This window comes from Sipha flava, unplaced genomic scaffold, assembly GCF_003268045.1.
Source record: "Sipha flava isolate LNK unplaced genomic scaffold, YSA_version1 202_pilon_pilon, whole genome shotgun sequence".
Taxonomy (NCBI): domain Eukaryota; kingdom Metazoa; phylum Arthropoda; class Insecta; order Hemiptera; family Aphididae; genus Sipha; species Sipha flava.
In genome coordinates, this window is record NW_020272797.1 from 1,400,698 (window position 1) to 1,417,117 (window position 16,420).

Below are 16,420 nucleotides of genomic sequence, written 5' to 3' on the forward strand. Positions count from 1 at the left end.
TTTTTTTTCCTTTCGTAGTCCTTTAAGCAACCGACAAGACAAGACGTCTTATTGACACTGTTATAGCCTTGTTGAATGCAATCAATACCTCAACGATTATTGAAGAAATCCTAGATGTTTTTAATTTTTTTTATTAACCAGAATAACTTTTTGTATTATAATTTCAAATGTTTAATCATTACACTTAGTTTAACTTTTTTTAACAAACGTTTGCATTTTATACAGATTTTCATCAATTAGTAAACTATAAAAACTATTACTAAACAAAATGTTAAGTACATTTTTTTATTTTTGTTCCTCATTCTAACATTGAGTAAATCTTAAGTACAGTAGAATGTTAACTATCCGCAATAAAAATGTTTAAATGAATACATATATATATAACACTAGCTGAATAATCCGGTGTTGCCCGAGAAAATTATTGTGTGTTCAACTCCATTTGGGTATAACTTGCTGTGGAATCAAAATGCCGATAATAGTGCAATCACACACAAGCATACATTATATAACACACATACACTACCTGTTATTTATTATTTGGCAAGCGAATTTATAATATTAATTATTATACTATGTACATCGTGTTTATATAATCGTGTCATAATAAAATAATTAAAATATAGTCTCTAGACCTAGCGATTTAGGTTGTGTATATATCAAACTTTTAACCACTTTTTCACTCCTTTAGGGATCGAATTTAGAAAAATACTTTCCGAGTGCTCGCTTACAGTGTAGAAGGAACTTTTGCGCAAAATTTCAAGTGTCTAGACCCAGCGGTTTAAGCTGTTGATACATCAGTTTATCCTTTTATTTATATTTATTTCTGCACGTGTATTGTAATAACCAGAAGTTGACAAAAAATTAATAATATGTAGTATTTCGAATACAAATTGTAAAAAAAATTCTAATCGGAGAAATGTTGAAATAAAATGTTGCCTATTAAATTATAACTTATTATAAGGCTATGACACATGGTCATGGTCGTACTTGACGTATTAACAATGCAAGTAGCTTCAGCGGAAAAGGCTCGAATTCAAAAAAATCCTATCAAATATAATTTTTAAGCCCTATATATCCCTCTTTCTAAAAATATGGTCAAGAAATTATATTTCCAATTTTGAACCCCTTTTAACCCTTTTAAGGGTTTAACTTTCGGAAATACATTCTTAAGAATTCAGTATATCATGAAACAAAACTACTAGTTAAATTTTATAATCATAGCTTCAGCGATTTCGGCTAGGCGATAATGAATCACCCAGGACAAGTTATTTTATATACACAGAAGAAAGACAGATTACACACCTGGGTATTTACCTACATTTAAAAAACTTAATTTAAAATTATCGAATTCATAAAACCTTAATAATTTTATAAACATTATTATAATTATATATTACACATACATTAGTTTTATTTTGCAATTTAAAACATTTTATTTTTAATTATGTAAAACATATTAATTAAATTTGCTAATCATTATTTGATAATCCACAATTCATAGGCGTAACTAGGGTTTTATTTTCGGGGGATTAATTTTTTGGTAGTAATTGGTAAATGACTTACTTTTTAATTTGTGTCTATTCCTATTATATGGAAGATAAATTAACACTTAGGGTGTTTAAGCCCCCCCCCCGCTCCCACTTAATTGCGTCTATACCCTAGGTCCAACTTAGTACTGATAATTGATGCTTAATACTGTATGTTGTACATAATAATACACAATATTATAATGATTCTTATGTTGTACAATATCATTGTATTCACCTTCCATTTGACATGCACCTATTAAATTTCTGCGAGACGAAGACAGTAAAAATCATATTCACGGTCGTCAAAATCATAGCATAATATATTCTACATTTTAATGCAGCAGAGGACACATAATAAAGATAACAGTTTATTATACTGAAAGCAATTATTTTTAGTTCCTTATGACTTATAAGTTAAACTAATCTACATAATAACCACCGGAACGCAGATACAAGTGAATTACCGTGGCACCGATCTCTCTCCAAGGTAATAAATTCGAATGATGTTCGTAAGGACCAACAAGGACTATTGGTTTAATATCGTCTGAAGCAAAATCCATCGCATGTATTAACTTATGTACGGCACCGGTACATCCACTACCGACGAATATGACCGCGTCGTCTTCTGAAGCATGAACTGCGTTTCGAACAATATCGCGGGCTTCATGTCTAAACAAATTTTAAAAAAATAAAAATATTGAAGTGTTCAATATCGATTCAATAATAACTATATATACAGGGTATTTCTGAAATGGTTGAGGAAATTAGAATACGCGTACCCTCTGGAGTGGCCAAATTAAAAATATTTTGAAAATATTTTTCTATCTTCAAAACCTGGGTTTTATCTAATTTATAATTATCTTATTATTAACCTTTATTAATTATCTTTAGAAGATTATTTTGAGTAAAAATGAATACTTGTAAGAGATTTTTTTGCAAATTTCTCATGTAAATCGATATGTGACATCGATTTGGGCTTGTCGCATGTTTTTTACACTTGAGTCGCCAAGATCAAAAGATATGGTGTGACATATCGATTTGTACGAGAATTCTGCAAGATAAACAAAGGTGACATTTATTTGTTGTTACTTCATATATCAGATTAATCAACATGGTTTTCATTGAAATTCGTTTATATTTTGTTTAATTATGATTATTTTACAATAAAATACGTGTTGATTAATGTCACATATCGATTCACCATAGGCGGACATGGGGGGGGGAGCGCTTGAAGGTGGCTTAGCCCCCCAAAATCGAAACTTTGTTAGAAATGTTATTCATTTTTTTTATAATTATCTGTTGGTTTTTTTGAAAATCGTTTAATAAAAAATTATAAAAACTATTTACAATAGCATTAACAATACTAATTAATTCGGCTACTTGCGAAAGAAGTTTCAGTGCAATGAAAAAAATAAAAACTTGACTAAGGTTCAGCAATCTTTCAATACTATATATTGGAAAAGATATATCGAAAAATATAAAAAGCGATGATATTTTTAATATCTTTGCTGATACAAATAGATATTTGTCATTAAAATAAAATATTAATTATTTTTAAATATACGTTATTTAGTATTTTTTTTTAATACAATTTAAACATATCTATATTTTTAATAGTAATAAGTTTTACTTGTGCATGAAAAGGGAGTGAGGGGGCGAAGCCCCTGCGGGTTATTTTACATTGAATTATTATAGCCCCCCCCCTCAAAAAAAAAAAAATTTAACCAAATGTCCGTCTATGCAATTCACATGAGAAATTTACAAGAAATCTCCTACTATTATTAATTTTAAGATTCGAAATAATGTTCTAAAGATAATTAGATAAAACTCAGGTTTTGAAGATAAAAAAAAAAATTCAAGATTCTTCATTTGGTCACTGCACAGAGTACGCGTATACTAATTTTATCAACCATTTCAGAATCATACTATATATATATATATATATAAATAAAAACGCAATTTCAAAAAGTATTTTTCATAAATCATTATTTCATCTTATCAATCATCACCGTTTTTTATATTCTTACACAATGTGTAATTAGTTCTACAGCCTTATTATGTGTTCAAATATTTCGTGTTGATCATTGATACTAGTGTAATATACTTAAACTCTTAGTCAAACTTAAAAATTGTTTTCTTTTCTTGAATATATTCAACCCCCGTGGTGATTTAACAAATACAAAACTTCAACGTTATTTTTGTTATGATTAAAATAGGTATCATATACCGTGTCAATGAAATTTTACCTGTACAGAGTAGACTGGAGTGAAGTGACGTTAGTTGTCGTGTGTGTGTTACCGTATACGGGTAATACTTCTTTGAGTATGTAGTCTTCAATAAATTGTAGTGACTTTGCAGAAGCTGCGTAGTCGCAGTACACAACTGTGCAAACAAAAAAACGTAAGATAAGTAATTTGTTGACAAAATATTTATAGTATGTTCTTTTTGTAACATAGGTGTTTAGCTAAATAAATAATTTCAAAGTAAAGTGGCATATTTATTAAGGCGCAGGATTGATGATACTCGAATATGTAATTATTTTAACGAGAATTACTTTATGTTCAAAAAAATTGTAAGATATATTTTTTTATTTTAATTAATTATAGGTTGACACCTAGTTTAACAGATGTAGTTTTAAAGAAAATAGAAGATAATAAAAACTAACAATAAATCATATTAATATGTATATAGATTTAACAAAAATTTATTGATAGGAAGATCACATAAAATGTTAAAACTAATATGTTTTATAATACATATTGTATCATTATTTTTGAACTAGATGTATATTATTTACTTTCATTACGTTATGGGTCATATGGTTTATTTTTTAAATCGTATAAAATATAAATCGACTGAATTGCAAGTAATATAATTACAAAAAAAAATATTTGAAGAGTAAATAAATTGGAAAATTCTGTAATATTTTTGATATATTATAATACATTTTCTCGAAATTAATAATTTTGAAGTATATTTAAGTACCCGTTTGAATATTATTAAGAAATAAAGTTAATAACTAATGTATATGAATTGTAAAATGTTGTTTTTTTAACTAAATAAACATAAAATTAAAATTCTATAACCATCAAACCATGAAAAATTTAACAGATGTTATAAATATTAAATTTACATAATTTAATTTCAGTAATATCTTTCTTCTGTGTAACTTTACCTACTTCATGCACGATACAAGATGTTTCAACAATCATAAATATAATATAAAACAATATTTAGTAAACAAGTATACGTATAACTTATGAATAATTACCACAAAATTTATAAAATGTTATATTTATACATTCTTGTTATATACAGTAGCCAGGGCCGCCAAGGTGGGGCAGGGAGGGCTAGAGCCCCGGGACCCGTACGCCCGAGCGGGCCCGTCGTTTAGGCCATATATATAATGTTTTTATTGTATCAAAGTATGTACCTACAAGCATAGATGTGTACACGGGAGTAGCAGGGTATGCACTTGCACCCCCCGTGGGATGAAGCGGCTACTGCCGCAACCCATACCAACTTTTTAAAAGAACAACGTGAATCCGCATAATTATCTGTTATAATGTATATGAATATAATAATAAGGATACGTTAAGATAGCGAAATGGATGTGTTTAAAAGGTCTCTTAGAAAAAGTCCTGGATTTGTTTTATTTTTTTGAGTATGATCCTTGAGTACACTCATTTAATGAAAAACCGGTTAAACTATACTCGGACAACCATATTGAGTTCGTAAGAATTATTATGGTTTAGGTTGCACCCTCTGCGAAAAAAGTCTGGACAAGCCTATGCCTATAAGTGGTCTTGGTCAAACAATTGTAAAGGGGGGGGGGCCCGGAACCGATCAACCCCGGGGCCTTGAAAAGTTCTCACCGGCTCTGACAGTAGCGCAACTAGGGCTAATGTTTGGGGGAGGGGGCATAAGTTTCCCCTAGTAATTTATGAAATGTGGCAACACACGGGCATTATTTTCCCATGTGACATTTTTACCATGCCGTAAATTTACGGCGCGTTTTGTTAAAATATATTAAATCGAATAGAGCACACAAGAGCACACAACACACGAGTGTCGCGCCGTAAAATTAACGCGCGACATTTCAGAAATTTTCGCGTGCACATTAACGTTATCGCGTGGTATAAATACCACGCGATGTGAAATCCCAGTCGAAATGCATTATAAGATGAAGAACACATACGCAGTAATAAAACGCGCGACTGATTAGTATTTTATTTTCAATATTCGTTCATTCGTCACTATCAAATACTAACAATCAACATATCGTCAAAGAAAGAGTCTGAAATCGACATTTTAAATTGATGTAGAACAGAAAAGTCAGTTAGATACAGAACTAGACATAGAACTTTTAATTTGGCTTATTGAAAATAGGAGTTGGGGGCAGTTATCCGAAAAAATAATGACTGGAATCGAAAGACGGCGGCATAAAATTTGTTGCCAACGTAAAATTTTTAAAAATTATATTATAAAATTATTTTTTTATTTAAGAAGTTATACTATTTCACTTGAATGATAATTATTTTATTTTTTGATAATATAAACATAATTAGTTACAAATAAAATAAACATAGGTATAAATTATATGAAATAATTATAAATTGTTGAATACTTATTTTTCAGTACATACTTAAAACTAAAACATGTAATATTTTATACTATTTACATCTAGCACCTATATATAGAAAATTAAAAATTTATAAGAAACATGTATATTTACGAAAGGTTTACATACAATTAAATATTAAGCTAGATATTTGTAAACATGATACATTACCAGGGCCGTATTTAGGAATTTGACACCTGGGGGCAACAATAAAAAACGCTTCATTATACCAAATACAAATTTCTGCGAGTTGAAAAAGATCTTTCTGAAGAACAATTCGTTGTTGGTGTACACAAAAACATTTTAAGTGCAATGTCAATATAAGGATAGATTATATGTAAATTTTTGGATTTATCGACAGTACTCGACCGTTCTTGAATATGTGTGTGTGTGTGTCGTGAAGCCGTGATTGGCGATATATATATTTTTTTTGAGATACATTTTTTATTTTGTAAAGAAGTTTCACTTCAAAAATATTAGATCATTAAATATTGAAAATATAAAAATTAGCCATCCTTTCATATTCATCCGGCCGGGGCAACAGCACCCTGTAGCTCTCCCCTAAATACAGCCCTGTACATTACGTAAATAAGTAATAGTTTTTATTAACAGGCATATGCAATTTTAGATTTCAGGACCACAATTTTACTAATTTATTATAATTTATGATTTTCCGGCAACTGGCGTAATAAAGTTGTAAAAAACTTCGCTGTAGTCGATAACGCCTTACAAATAATTTTCAAAAATACTATGATTTCGGTGAAATCGATAAACATCTGACTGGCACAGTACTATTACTAGGGTTCGGAAATTGTAACACTAAAAATGTTATTTTTTAGCTCTTAAATATGCACTTAAAAACTCTAAAATATGCGCTATAAATAGCACGAAAAATTAAAAAATATGCATTTATGTTGAAAAAATTATAAATTTATTAGAAAAAAAAAATTAAATGTAATTTTACAAATATTTGGGTTCGTAGACGTTAGGACTGATTGAATTACAAACTTAACAAAAATGTTAAATTAATTAAATATATTTGTAAAAGTTTACTTATAATTAAATGACTGTATTTAGTTACTAACTATTAGTACATCAAATTGTCGATGAAAAAATAAAATAATAATTGATGATGTCTATTTATTTCTAATAATTCAAATATTTTTAAAACTATAACTAATTAAATTATTATTATCAGCAAATGTGATTATTTCCTGTATTACATAAAAATATACCCAGAAAAAGCACTATAAACCCTAAATTAGCAAAATAGCAATAAAATCCGTAAATATGCAAGAAATAGCAAAATTAAATTTTGTGTATAATATCCAAATAATTTGAAGCATATTTGTATCTTGCTTTGGATGTTCTAGGATGAACCAAGAAAAATAAGCATTTGCTAGAACTTCCGAGCCCTGACTATTACCAATCTAAGGAAACCGATAATCAATAATTAGATACCAGACATTTATAACATATACACGATAATATACTGATCAAAGGTTCGTATATATTGGCCTGACCGGGTTGGCTAGACCATATGCGTTGCGACTATTGTGGTAATATAAAATCCATATTTTTTACCGAGAGGTAAGATTATCCTAGGATATTTTTACCGAGGGGTAAAACTTTCCTAGAATAATCGTACCCACCGAAGGGGGTATAATTAACCTAGGATAAACTTACCGGGGGTAACGACAACCAAGGATAATTGTACCGAGGGTAAAATATGCCTAGGAAAATCTTCCCCCCCCCCGGGTAATATTTTCCAGGGATATGATTTTGTCTGTCACACCAGCCACATATTATTGATAATCATATACCAACTTAAGTAATACAAAATAAATTAGCTGCACGGATACAGCGGTTAACTAATAAATTATATTATCATATTAACCAAATACAAATCGGCAAACATAGAACATAAAACAAATAATAAATAAAAAATAATAGGTAATTTTTTTTTCTGAAAATAAAAGTAAAGACGAGTTATTAATTTGAATTCTAGAAAACAATTGCCTAATTTATTTTTAGGGGGCTTTGGAAATTCTTGGGGGCTAAGCCCCTTAATTGCGCTTATATTTATACTAATTATTATAACTCATACTTTAAATGGATTATATCAACTCAGTTTTAGTAGTAAAATAAATATATATTTATAAAATCTAAAATACTTTTTTTTCGTAAAAACTTTCTCCTGGCAATTATGAACAATAAAAAAAATTTGAGCCAAACCAGGCCGGACCAGCCGTTTTTAATTGATGAAATGTTATATATTTTTGGCTCCATTTTTATATAGATAGATAATGGTAATATTTAAAAACAAAGCGTTTTAAAAACTAAAAATAAGTAAAAAGCACTGCAATATAAGCACTATATTATATTTTCTGAGGTGGATAAATATTGTTCCTATAAATTTAAATCGTTTGTAAAAAACGTGCATTATCTTCAACGATTATGTCAATAACTAATTGAGATTACCAAAATATATTGCAAGAATGTTTTTTGAATTTGGTAATCCATTTTTAACATTTTTAACAAAATTTTAGAAAGATTTTACACTCAACCTATGGTTACAGTTGAGCTCTGAAGGTTATAAATAACCTTAACTTCAAACTTATATTATATTATTATATAAAATACGAGTATATAATACTTAACTTAAAACGATACAAAATATGAAAAGTATTGATAGTTAATATCGTTCACACATATAATTTAATTTATTATAGTGAGTCAAAGTGTAACCGATAAAGGAATCAATATTTTTAATTTTTTTTTTTTCATAAGTATTTATAATCATTACTTTTAATTTTGATTTAGAAATCCCGTTTATCTTACAGAAGACGAAAAATTACTAAAATATCTAGATAAATAATTTATATAATGGTATTTATTTATTTATATAATTGTATACGCCCACAACTGGGCTCAGAAGTTTTTTTTTTTTTTAATACTTTATATATATATAGAACATAATACAATAAAAATATGACTTAATATTAATTTACTTAGCTTTATATAATAAAACAAAATAATGCATAATAATATTGTAAACGTATTTAAGATATTTCATAATAATAGGTTATTGATAATACCGGTAACATTAAAATAATATTGATTTCAACCTAGTTAAATTATCATGAAAAAAATCAAAATTATTTATTGAGTTACTAGAAATTAGCATTCTATTGATCGGAGCGAATTGACTACAATTATTACGATAAGTAGGTAATAGAACGGTTTTGATACTCGACTATTGGTTTGAGGAACATTTATAGGTATTTGGCTAAGTAGTTCTGGACAAATTATTCGAGAGTTTAGTAGTTTAAATAACCAAGACACATCATGAAATGTTCTCCTATTTTTAAGCGACACGATATTAAATTCACTAACTATCTGATCAAGCGAGACGTTGGTTCTATTGGCCTTATATGCAAGTATTCTCAAAAATCGTTTTTGGACCCGTTCAATTTTATTAATTAATCCCATTTGGTAAGGATTCCAAACAACTGAGCCATACTCTAGAATAGAACGGACTAAGGAACAATATAACAGTTTAAAGCAATTCGGGTTTTTAAATTCTAAGCAGTTTCGTCTTATAAAACCGAATACTCTAAGAGCTTTATTACACATTATGGTTATGTGATTATTAAATGATAAATCATTCGACAATAGTATACCTAAATCCATTATTATTTTTGTTACAATCATTAAATTAGAGTTATTCTAAGTTAAATTATTTATATTTATTATTTAATATAATAAATATTAAATTAAATTTATTATTTTATCATCTAATTTTTTATTTTTTACTTATTTATTATTTTGAAAAAAATTTAATTTAGTCAAAAATAGGAATTCCGTATTTTTTGCTGATTTTTGTAATTTATTGATAGATTTTTCAATAAATAGGAAAATTCTAGAGAAACTAAAAAAATTATCTAATATACCAATCATTCGAATTCTTTACCAGCAACTATTCTTTCTTTTGATGAACGGAGTAAATCCTTCTGGCCAAAACGATGTCGGTTCGCTCAGAATCTTAAAGTATTTATAAATAAAATAAAGAGCATATAAATTGTTTATTATAAAAATATGTAGATGTTAGATATTAACAATGTAAAATAATAATAAATTTCAAATTTCTAAAAATAAAAAAATACAGTCTTTAATACACAATGTATCAGTAACTACTTTTTAATTTTTTCTACGATGGTTTTTTTTAAAAGGTATTTTAACTTTTTAAAGTGAATTAAATATATTGTATTTTATTTGAATTAAAATACTAAAATAATATACGCTTAATAAGATTAATATGTATTTGCGAATAAATCTGTAACAAAAATACTTAAATTTGTGCTACAGTTCATTTTATTATTTTTATAATATTTATCAAAAGATCAGATAATTAAAGATGATTCACAATTTGCAATGAAGGATAATAATCCACCATGTAATTAATACATATTGTATCATCAGATTTAAATGCAGAGCTGCATTAAAACCTTCATTGAAACTATTACAAATTTATGTAATTAACAAATTTCAATAAACAAACTATGTACTCGTGTTCATAATCAATATTTTTTACTATGGTGTCATATTGGCATAGTTAAATCAGGAATTTTACTAATCAGGAAAATATAAAAAAATTAATTTTCATGTAATTTTTCTTGATATTAAAATGCAATTGGAATTATTATACTTTAAATTAAATGAGAAGTAAAATTAATAAAATATATAATGGTGGTGTTATGAAATACTAAAAATTGTACGATATTTTAAACTCTTAAGAATATGTATAGTAAATACTCATAAATGGTTTAATTGATTGCTTATACGTCGAATTTTTACTTTAATAGATATAAATGATGTATTAATTGAAATTGGCCATCGATCTTTTTTTTATCATTTTTATTGGCTGCTAAATAAAAAAACACCACAATATATGCTATAAAATGTTGCTTATTAAGACTGACAGTCATACATGTGTACAATATTATCATTTGACAATAAATTCAGCGTAATTCAATTTTTTCTATTGGACGTTTTTGATCCATTTTGATCAGGAAAATTTAAATTATGCAACTCTTACCTTCCAGAACACAAGTAGTTAATATCAGTATATTAAGGTACATGTAAACATCCAACAGAATTTTCTTGACTAATGATGAACAACTAAGATTATATTATAATTTATATTATTTAATATACTATTGTATAAAATAGATATTGGAAAATTGAATTACAGTTACATCAATAAATATTTAGCCATACAATAAATTTAACAATTTACGCGATTTAAGTATACGTTTAATTTATTATTTTCAAAAAACGAAATTTTCATATTAATATTATCGAAAAAAATATAATTTATTAATGTTTTAAAACTTTTGATACAAATTATGGTTTTTAGATAATCAACACTAAAAAATGTTTCCGTTTAGTTTTTAAGGGTAAAATTGTAGTATTAGCAACTGATATTAAACTGAATTTTACTCCGTCTATCCGTTAGCTAATAGTTATTAATTTATAAACTTACGTTCACGACACTAATGACGTGTAGCTTTGTCGGCTAATAGCATCATATATTAAATATATTCAATTTTTGATAAACCATGTACTAGGTAATTTATATGAGTCAATAATAGATCTTAAAATGTTCGAAATCAATTTATTTACGAAGAGAAATTATTAAATTATTAAATATGTAAGAAGAATAGAAGATAGTTTGCAATGGAGGGAAGAAGCGGAGAATAGAAATAGATGGAGAAGTATATACTTGGAAGGCTGGTCTTAAAGGCCGTTACCCCTTCTCCAAAAAAAAAAAAATCAGTATCATTAACAGTGCCACAGTATATGGCAAAAGTATTTTGAACCCTAGTTGAAACAAAATATTGAAGGAAAAAAAAAGAAAGATCAATATATTTATCAAATCATCAAAAAAGGTTGAATTGTATAATTTCAAGCCTCAGAGGCATTCCAACGGCTGCCTTTTATTATTATTATGTTACAAAGAATTTATACTAATACTATATTGTATATCATGGGTCCCCAAATGGCGGCCCGTGGGAAGCATATGGCCCGCGAACAAATTTTATCCGGCCCGCACCCAAAAAATAAAAACACATGTTACGATAACATTCTATGTTTATAATATTTATAATTAATTAAAGTAATTAATTATGTTCTTAATGTTTAAAAACAATAGCAAATAATAAATAAAATAAATAATGTTCTCATTACATCCAATTTTAAAATAATACCTATTGTCCTATTATATGTTGAAAATATGTACTTTTAATGGCCCGCGAAAAATTTTCAGATTCCTAATGTGGCCCTTCAAAAATAAATTGGGAACCATTGTTATATATGATAGGGCAAGGCAATTAAAAGGCAAATAAATTATTTTTTATAAAACTCTATAGTACTTTCGTAATTTGTATTATAGTATACACATTATACACACTATCCATTAATAAATAAGAATTTTTTAAAACTAATTTTTGGGTATTTACAATTCAAATATTTATAAAAGAAATTCGAAAGACAAAATAAATGTCTTAAAAAATTACCCATGATATTAGCAATAACCAATCTGGAGAAGAACTCAATAAATCAACCATAAATTAATAAATAATATATTATTTTTATTCTGAATTATGTCGAGGTCCATAAAAACTAAAATAGAATAAAGTCCATATTATTAAAAGTACAATAAAAGGTATATAACATACAATTGTACTTGTTAAATTTACTTCACTAATCAAAGAAAACTTATTAGGTTTCATAAGTATAATCCTTATTGCAAGACAGACACAAGACAAAAAAAGAAGCAAAATTAAACAGATTTATTGTTAGAATTTCAATGATATAGAACACACTCAACCTTTTTTTGATTTGGGCCACATAATATATTTAAAAATATTTCACGGGCCGCAAGTCAAAATGAACGAAACGAAAATTAAAAAAAAAAACTAAAAAAAAATTCAAATATTTATTTTAAATTAGTGTGTATTTTTATATTGAGATCGTTTTTTCACTATTTTGGATACATCTGGTTTGTTGCTGCATGCTACTCTTAACAAGTCGTCAAGATGTGAATTAGTAAGCCGATTTCTGTACACCAGGGGCGGGCGTCATTTTAAATTTTGATTAAATTTGCCGACTTCATAATATTTAAAAAATCGAGGTTACCTATATATTTAAATATTTAATATTTATGGACCATAGACCATCAATAAAATATTTTTCGGAACAAAACATGTAAGGGTTAGTAATTAATAATGATGTCATGGTGATAAATAAAAAAACATGAAACGTTTCAATTTACTCAATTAAATAATAACATTAAAGATAGTAAAACATTAATTTATTTACTTATCCTATAGGCTATAAGTTACCTATCAATAGGTTTAGTGGAATAATAATATAAATTTAATTAAATAATTACTAATAATTTAATTATTTGTATATTTAATACTTTACTGAGCTTATTTATAAATACATAAAATTGTATTTCAAATATAATGTACCGTAGTTTGGGGTGAATAGGAACGATTTTAACGGTTTTTTTTTATAGATTGTGAGCTAAATTTTTATGGTATCGATATCACGAAAACTGTTTTATAAGATCACATACATAGAAATATATAATATACCAGAAATAAAGTATATAAGGTTTACGTAATAACGATTGTTATAAACCGGTGAGGAGCCAGTGTTTCCCAACTTATAATAAACCGTGAACGTCTATTTAAAAGAGAATATTATCTGATTTTTGAGTACAAAATAGTAAATTAAAATTTACTATTTACTGATTTTAGCATATGATCATCGGACAAAGAATCACCGACTTTTTAAAAATTTTTAGAGTAGGACATTTGCCATAGTCTTTATATAGAAGACTATAGTTTTAATTTACACTTTGAATAATAATGTTTAAAGGTGAAGTGCATTAAATACATATTTATATTTATTTTAAAAATACAAAACCTTTGAATTCATTAAGTTGAGTTAAATTTAATTAATTTAATAATTAAAAATTAATTTAACATTAAATTTAATTCAGTTTGTGTTTTTTTAATGATTAATAATGATATTATTTAAGTGATAATATAATTTTTTTCTTCATCTTACCACATATGTAAACACTCGAGTAAACATGTTATGTCTTCGCGCAAACTAATAGTATAAATGTAAATTATCATTTAACATGATATATAATATATCCGTTTCTCGTATTCCAGATAAGTTTTCTTCTTTGTGATTTATCATAAAAATTATATAATATATGAAACAAAATAATTGTTTATAAATAACTTAAAATAGCATTTGTTTTGTAGTAGACCAGTCAAAGAAATTAATGAGCCTTAAATATTTTGCATAGATACAACACTGAGGAATTATATAAAAATGGTTTATTTTTATTTTTATAACTATAAAATATATTTTTTAATTTAAATCATTTTCGTATATTTTGATTTAATATAAACATTTATTATAGATCATATTTTATAAGATGTTCACCTGTATGAATCACGATTCCCGAGTTAAACAACACTGCAATTTAATTTTAAAGCAATATTAAAATATATTACACTAAATTGTAATAATGTTCCAATCTTTGATATTTAAATAAATTATTATCATAAAAAAAATGTACTTATCAATTATGCATACTGAATTACTCAATAGACCTTGATTGGAACAAATAATATAATCCGTATATTAATCGACGGCTGACCTTTACCTTTAAGCTATTAAACAAAAAATGTCTCTAAATAATAATTTGTGGGTATATTAATAAAACGAATAAAATATAATCGTAAATTAAATGGTAAATAATTAATATTTAATGAACCAAGTTATGAAAAATAATTTATGGTGGTAAAAAAAAATATTTGTTGATATTATTTACATTAATACATTATGTAATAACCAATAAAGTATCGCAGAAATTTATAAGTTTTGCCTCTGGTACATACGTCATATATAAACTATAACCAGATAAAATGGTAATTTAGTAATAAAATAATGAATAGACATTCAATATGAAAGTATTAACAATTGAAGTAAATTAAAGCATTAACAATTGTCACATTTCACTGTTGTACCTATGATAATGAACTATTATTTAAAAAGTGAGATAGATACATACCAATATTTAAGTATTAATTATATATAACATATAATAATATAATTGATACAGCAATTCAATGGAAAAAATTCTTGTAACTAAAATATCTTGAAATTTCTCCACATATTTATTTTACAATAAGGTTTATCACATAAAAAAACCTTATATGATCATCGTCCCACATTTAAATCGTCATGCCAACGCATAAATATATGCTTATGTTTTGAAAGTAATTTCAACAATACCATTTTTATACTTCAGAAATATACATTCCTTCGATAAAGCACCTAGTCGTTTTGGGTGTAAACACGTCAATCCACATATTTACATATTGTTTGGGTTATTTAAAGTCACTGTAACAGCATTTGGCATATAACGATCGACTTAATAAAACATATAAATAACTACATTTTACGAACACCATTACAAATATGAATTAGGATTCAATTCATTACATAATTAAATAATACATTTGGGATTAATATTTTAATCATATCGATGTTATACATAAAAGTTTATTTTTCCAATAGAAAAGAAGAAAAAATTTGATTATTTAATAAAATGTAAATGATTATAAAAAAATTGTTAAGCAAATTGGAAAGTGAGTTCATAATCAAGACTTAGAATCCATGCTTCTCTTTTGAATTAAATTTTAGTTAAAATATTATTTTTATATAACTAAGTCGAAAATTATCACGTAAATACTCTTGATAAAACATTTATTATACTAAGTACATTAAAAACAATTACAATTTTACATTTGTAAATACTTCTTTCAGCATCATACATCTGTTTTATTTTCATGTATTATTTATGTGAATCTGAGAATAAAAAACTTATGATATTTGCCGCTCTTAAATTCATAACAGGAAATCAATGGCTTATTTTAACATTTTGGTAAATATCTTGCAGATTTTTCTAATTATAGCCTATGTTATTGTAACCAATAAATAAACTTTTTACACTAAATTTATAAATTGTATAATTATATAGACAGTCAATTGAAAAATTATAATGAAACCAAATTCGTTTTTGAAGATCATAAGACATGTTTCGTAAAGATTAATTAAATTTTATGAAAATAAGGTAATAATTTTTAGTCTTAAAACGAATAAAAACAGTTTTTAT

At 26.3% G+C, this 16,420-nt stretch overlaps 1 protein-coding gene across 1 annotated transcript in view; it reads right to left on the bottom strand.

The window, feature by feature from the left end:
- Positions 1–16,420, bottom strand: part of LOC112682290 — a 36,351-nt gene that overhangs the window by 12,121 nt on the left and 7,810 nt on the right. The window contains exons 2-3 of the mRNA XM_025552831.1: positions 3,776–3,911; positions 1,994–2,198 (exon numbers count right to left, since the gene is read on the bottom strand). Coding sequence (XP_025408616.1) covers positions 1,994–2,198; positions 3,776–3,911 — 341 coding nt within the window. The remainder of the gene's footprint in view (positions 1–1,993; positions 2,199–3,775; positions 3,912–16,420) is intronic.